General features: G+C 48.3%; 1 protein-coding gene across 1 annotated transcript; it reads right to left on the bottom strand.

Annotated features, from left to right (window-relative positions):
• Positions 1–1198: 1198 nt before the first annotated feature.
• LOC129384793 (uncharacterized) lies at positions 1199–6537 on the bottom strand. Its single transcript, XM_055070381.2, has 2 exons — positions 6079–6537; positions 1199–3543 (listed from the first exon to the last, which is right to left on the bottom strand). Exons 1-2 carry the CDS (start codon positions 6535–6537, stop codon positions 1609–1611), a joined length of 2394 nt encoding a protein of 797 aa, XP_054926356.1. The 3' UTR covers positions 1199–1608.
• Positions 6538–7003: the final 466 nt, after the last annotated feature.

Genomic DNA, 7003 nt, shown 5'->3' with positions numbered 1-7003 from the left:
GAGGCGGACATTCATTGCACAAAGAATTGAAATGAATAACTTAATAATTAATAAAAAATCACTTATTGGGGTTTAAGCTAATCACCATATGGCACATATTGCAATTTGCAAATCTCCAGTGGGTGAGACGGCAAAATTATACCCGCTTGAAAAGAATTTTGTGGATGATGCCATTTGTGAGATATGCACTGTCAAAGTTGCAGGGAAAATGCATTGTCATTCTTACTTTCTTAACACGTCGCTTTATGCATTGAAGTACAAAATTAACGGGAACGCAAATGCATTTATCTATAAAGTTCGGGAATCAATTACTCCAAAGTGGTGTCATCCTGAGAATTATTTCGAAGTGGATCCGCCTTGCGGACTCTCCGGCTAGAATTTGTAAATTGCAATGTGTGCCATAAGGTAATAAGCTAAAACCTAATTGATAAATTATGCACTTCAATTGTTTACACCAGTGATGACCGCCTCTTCTAGTAATACCAGCGCATGGACTAGGATTGTGCTATGTGCCGCAGGCAATTTCTAAAAATATTTGAAAGTGTTCGCTCAAATACCTGGCATATGCAAACAGTGTAGGTGTAGATCAACGTGCGAACAGTTAGGAAAGTCTCCTGTGCCTTTTTATGTCTATGAACGTATCAGCCTATGAATGCATCATTGTCGTCGCCGTCGTCATCGCCGTCGTCAAAGCCACTGCTCGACAAAAAGCTGTTTGCAGAGATGCTTCAAGTAACAGTCTCGCGCACCCTGTCATATATGCAGCAATATTCGGACCCATAACCTCAGGAGTGTTTCTCGCATGGCAACTACTTGTTTCTCTCCAATTTCCGAAGCTATCTTGCCAATGCAAGCTTTCTTAAATCGCATCCCACTATCTAATACTCTGGTTGGCTCGATGGCGGTTATCTCCCTTTGCAGTCCAATGTTTTTAACTATCGACAGGAAGCTATGTTCTAGCAAACCAGCAATCGGACTTAATAAACAGTAATTCGACAGACACTGTCCGTTCAATACGAGGCCTGCCGAACATTTACATGGAGGTACGCGCCATGAGACCTTTATGACATAGTACGAACGATTGCGGTGAGACTACAGCTAGTCAACTTGCACATTTATGTCCAAACACCAGCCCCCCTTCCCACTCACCATCCCTCCCTCTCCCGCCCTTTATTCAGTTTATACAGCGTAATTGACACCAAACACACGCAGGAAAGGTTCTCTTCGCCGTGTATGCAGCAAAACTGCAGCTCCGTGACATAAGCAGCAGTCGCCAGTTTATGCCGTACAATACATGTTTTCTCAAATTGCCACTGAATGCAGGGAATGCGGTTTCCAGCCTTAGGTAATGCGATATACTTTAAAATACTTAATCCGGCGGCGCATAATATTGCAAGGCCGAAGCCTATTAAAACCCGAAGCAGGAAAAGCATTTCGTTCAGCTTGACAAAACAAGTTTGCTAGTATTAGAAAAGATATCTGTTCCGTGCACTGACTCTCCTACCGCGTTGCCACCTCGTTGCACCGCATTGAAGTCACACAACACTGATGCGCGCGTTGCACAAAGTTCGAGAACCGATTTGCAAACCAGTCAAGTCCAAGCCGGTGTCAGAAGAGGCGACAGCGGTCGGCGGGGTTCATATACGTTAATCGAGGACATCTGAAGGCGTCAGCGAAGGCATCGACGTACCTCAATGCCACATTGCAGTCTTCGTCAGTGCCTTCAGAACTTCCCGGACATGTCGTGAAACACGACGCTATAAAGAAAATCTGCGACGCCGTGTAGTCGTTGAGCCCTACGAGCCGAACATCTTTGTCATCCAAAGCGCTCCTGAAGGCGTCGAAAAGGGCGCTAAGCGCGATCGCTTCCAGGCAGCTGCCAAGGTCTGGCGCACCGGCCATACAGATGGAGGCACGTTCAATATCTTTTTTTGCTTCCTTGAAGCGTGCATAGGTGTCTAGAAAAGCATCGCTCAAGGCTAGCGCCACTTCCTTGCCAACGCCGGCGTATTTGATGGCTTCAGCGGCGTTGAGATGATAGTTCGGAAACGCCGTAGCGAACGGCAGGAGGAGAAAGTCGTAGTCGAGCACTACGTGTAGCTTTAGGTGCTTCAGAGCGGCGTAAACCAAGTCAGATCGCATGACGTCGAGCGGCACCGCGGCGTCTCTCCAATTCTCCGCCAGGGACTCCCCCATATCCGGGTAGGAACGACTACCGTTCCCGATGCTCGTGGCATCGCTGTCAAAAGGGCTAAAGACAACAGACACAGAATCCCAATCACCCAAGACGATCCTTTCTGGCTCGTAGTGTTGCCACCTCATGAGCCTCTTGAGGAAAGTACGCCGTACAGAAAGGGCGATGACCTCTGCGTCCCCGCGGGCTGGCGGTTTCATTTCTTCGCTAACGTACGGAACGAACACGGAGAAACCCGCGATGAGGTAAGCCTTGCTGAGACAGAAGGCGCCGTGTTGAAAGTGCGCCGCATCTTGTGTGCCGTAATAATTGGTGACGAGCCGGTGATTGGCGTACAATGCGGCCACCTGCACGGTGCACCAAGACACCAGAATTTCGGTCATGGCCACGCCGTACCTTTCCCACAGGGTGAAGAACTCCGTAACGAACGATAGCGCTTCTGTCTCGTAGATGACCATCTCGCGGCCCTCAACGCCGTACGAGGCGAGCACCGATTGCCAGCGCGCTTTGCTCGGATCGGCTCCCGACCTGTACAGCCATGCGGGGCTGATGGCCACCGGCTTCCTGTCCTTCAGCACGGCGTCGAGGAGTGGATCCAGCATGACCTGCAGGGTGTTCTCGACTTCTTCGAAGCTGACCACCGTCTGGTCGGCTGCGGACGCTCCAAATTCGTCGGCGAGTACATCGAAATAGGCACGCCTTTCAGCAGCCTCTGATTTTTTCAGGGAGGTGTACTTCCGCGCCACTAGCTCGAAATCCTCGTACGGCATCAGGAAGACCCGCGTTGCGTAGGTCTTCGTGGTTTCTATCTCGATGTTAAAGATGGGGCTCCATCGAAGGCGAATGGACGAATAGAAGAGCGTGTGCAATACGTCCGGCTGCGCGGGACGCCGGGGCCATTCGACCTTCGCTTCTCTCAGCAACTTCTTGACTACTGCGATGTCGTCCTTGTCGTTTATGAGGACAGCGTAGCAGCTGCGGAAGAAGCCTGCGCCTTTCTGGGCAGTCGTCTGGCCTTTGGTCGGCACACTGACACTGTTGGCCAGACCCGCTAGCGCGTCAAGTGCGGTAAGCGTCATGTTTTGGCGAACGCTGTAGATGTTCTGGCGTCGCCACCCGTTGCAGACGAATTCCTTGAAATTATAACAGGGTGCGGCGGCGGACGCGTTAAGTGACGCGCGTAGCCTCTGCGCGTAGAGGTTGCAGCTGTCGGTGTCGCACGTAACATACCCGCCGGGCTTGGGGCCGTTAGGTCCGATTAATATGATGAAGATTACGATGATAAAGCCCACCGTCAGGGCCACTGTCTTGTTCACGTCGTTGAAATACCGGCACCGCTGTCTGTTTTCCTGCGAGATAAAAAATCCATAAGATACACCACAGGCTCTCGATTTACATCGTACTAAAGGGGCATGCTGGTCAGCATTAAAGTTGAGTTTACGAAAAAGGCTGTGCTGTGCTATGTTGTTGTTGGTGGTGGTAGTGTTGTTGTTGTTGTTGTTGTTGTTGTTGACGATCACTTTGCTAGGTGGTTAACGGGGTTTAAATGATGGATCCGGAACCTCAGAGATGCAGAGTTGCGCCGTAATGCTACGCATCATATATATATATATATATATATATATATATATATATATATATATATATATATATATATATATATATATATATATATATATATATATATATATATATATATGTGTGTGTGTGTGTGTGTGTGTGTGTGTGTGTGTGTGTGTGTGTGTGTGTGTGTGTGTGTGTGTGTGTGTGTGTGTGTGTATATGTATATGTATATAATATATATAACAAGGAGGCCTACCGCTCCTTTTCACCACGTGACCGGCTTCTCAGACTTCACACACACACACTTTTTCCCACTTTGACACTCCTAATGCGAACTCATTAAACAGACACAAAGAAACGCCCCATCGGCGAGAATGTATTTCAAATTGTGGAACAAGAACAAATATTAATGATAGACCTTAACGGTTAACGGATAAACCCTTAAGTCATGGTGTGCGCAGTTGTGGTACGCGACTTTATTTGTCGGTTTCGTCCAGTATAGCGGCAAGGAAGAAACCACGTACATTGAGCTTCGGGTTAATTGAGCCCCTCTGCATACTCAACAACCCTCCATTTCACTTCAGTGTGCAGAGTGTACTATAATGTTTGACAATATTTTCCACGTACTGCGATCTGCCAGCCAATTGCAGGAAAAAGAAAGTCGCAGTTTCACCCGAAAGGCGAAGCACCCATTGCGATAGCAAATTAGTGGATAGCTGTGCGAAGTAATGATAGTAGCTTTAACGTCCGTATAAACTTGTAAGTATTCGCTTACTAACTAAATTAACATTGGTAGAATATGTAAGCGTAACTCAACGAGGACGTAGTTTTTGCTTCTTTCTTCATCCATGTTCAGTCGTCCATACACATTCTATAATAGATTCAAAGCAACTAGCCCACCAACGTGTTTTAACTAACTTGACAAGCACGGTCTCACGCGCGCACAGGCAAACATGAACACATCTCGTTCGATGAGCGCGGAAACTCGCTGTCAAAATGCGGGAGTGAGAAATGGCAGCAGCAGCAAGCGAATTGACCTTCGCGCATCTCTCGCTTCAACGCGAGCGAAACGTCGAAAGCACAAAGCATATGAAGCTACCGGCACTACGCGCGCTCTGCAAACATCGCAGATCGCTTTGAAGACGAGGCCCGCGCGGACGAGCACTTTGGCCACGTCGCAGAGCGCTTTTAAGAGACACGAGCGCCTGCAACGCGTCCCTGCGGCGTCCGCCAAAGGCGTCTACTGCCAACGATCTTAGACATTTGTCTACTACGGCGTTCGCCAATCGCGTGCCCAACGCCTTCGTAGACGCCTCAGTTGTCTCCACTCTGTACGAAGCGGCGGGCGATGAGGACATCGAGGCACCCTAGCAGCCGACGGAAAAGAACGCCCCTTCTCCCTCGCCTGACGCCCCTGCCTCGAGCGCGACAGGAGAGGACACGCTTCCAGCCCTAAATCCAACCCTCGTTTCTCGCTCGCACACGCGAGATTGAACCGCGTTCGCCGGCTCACCCTCGTACGCTTTCACTCGCACATACAGCATACGGCGCGCGACGACGATATTATCGCCCTTGTACTTTACACAGAACCTCACGGCGACGGTGACGGTAGAAATGCGCCTGGAGAGTCCATGTAATTGCTATCGCAATAAAATGTTTTTCCTTTTTCGTAATGCTTACTTAACGTGTTCCAATTTTTCAGTATTTGCTGTCGCATCTCAAGGTTAAGCTGTTTCTTCGCCACGCTGTCATAACGGGCGTAATGGGGCTTCCTCAAGCCGCTGCATGCGGCTTTTACCCTTACGTCTACTCTCTTATTGTGTTCTGTGAAAAGAGAGAAAATTATTATTATTATCATCACAGTGACAAGCCACTGCGATGGCTTAGGCCAACCCGATTTCTGTACTTATACTCGCAGATTTGATAATAGATTATTATTATTATTATTATTATTATTATTATTATTATTATTATTATTATTATTATTATTATTATTATTATTGGGAATAATTAACATGCGTATGTGCATTGAACCAGGGATTAAATTCAATCTTTACGCTATGAAAATTCACTATCAACGTGACTTCCTTTCAATGTGGTCTTCAGCGGCATGCGATAAAATTAACGCTTGCGCAATTTAATTTCATCCTAATTCGTGAATTCATGGGATATAGTCCTTACATAGACTGTGAGAAAACTGAAGGCATGACGCTCTCGTGCGAGCTGTAGTGTTCCTTTGCGAGAAAATAATGTGAGCATTTCTCGTATACTTCCACAGATATATTTATATACATTTAATCAATGATAACGCATGCACTCACCTCCGGCGTTTGGCTAACATCGCCTCGAGGCGCAGACTCGACTGCTTTCGTTTGTGGGGCCTCCGCGTTCCCGACGCTGGATGGAGCCTGAGCCACGCGATCCGTTCCTGGGTTCTGAGCGCCTTCCACGGCACCCTGCAGCTTCTTTACCGGCGCAGAGTTGTCCCGGTGCCGTTCTTTGGTTTCTTCTTTATTGGTGGTCTTCTGCGTGGTTTCAAGCTTGCTGCTCGAGCTCTTCTCGGTAGGTGTAACTGAAGACTGTTCCCGGAGATCCCTGCCTCTCGTGCCCTTGTCCAGTGAACCAGGCGCTGCTGCCGTGTCCCCGGGTTGCTTATGAGCTTTCTTCGAACGACGATGCTTTCGCTTCCCTCGCGACGACTCTTGAGTGCGAGAGGTGTCGACGCTACGGGAGGCTTCGGCGTCCGACAGATTAGTCGCATCAGCCGCCTTTTCTTCCATTGTAGGAAAGGGCCTATCGAACGACAGAGCAATTTGGTTTGGTTTGACTTGGTGCTTATTTGTACGGCTCAACCCACTACGGGGGATCGGCCGCTGTGAACGGCTGGCGAGACAAGACGATGAGGCACCTCTGCGATTTGCATATCTGCACAATTGGTGAGGCTCGCCCGGGTAGATGGTGTCATATACGGGCTGATTTTTAAGTTTTCGGGAATTTTTATAAATGGCGTGGTCGCAGATTATATAGTTTTACTCCTTCAGCTGGATTATTCGGAGAGGCAGACATTACTTGCCCCTAGAGAAAGGAAGACGAAGTGATTCTCGTAGAGACTGCACGCGAGACCACGGTCGGGTTTGGTTCCCTCCCCCCTCTGCTCTTTTTGTAATGAGGAAGAGTCGATACACCACTTTCTTCTATCTTGTCGCCGCTTTACTGCGGTTAGAAAAAGATGGTTGGAAATACCTT

This window comes from Dermacentor andersoni, chromosome 5, assembly GCF_023375885.2.
Source record: "Dermacentor andersoni chromosome 5, qqDerAnde1_hic_scaffold, whole genome shotgun sequence".
NCBI classification, from domain to species: domain Eukaryota; kingdom Metazoa; phylum Arthropoda; class Arachnida; order Ixodida; family Ixodidae; genus Dermacentor; species Dermacentor andersoni.
Note: the sequence above shows the minus strand (reverse complement) of the source record. Positions and strands in the feature narration are given on the sequence as shown.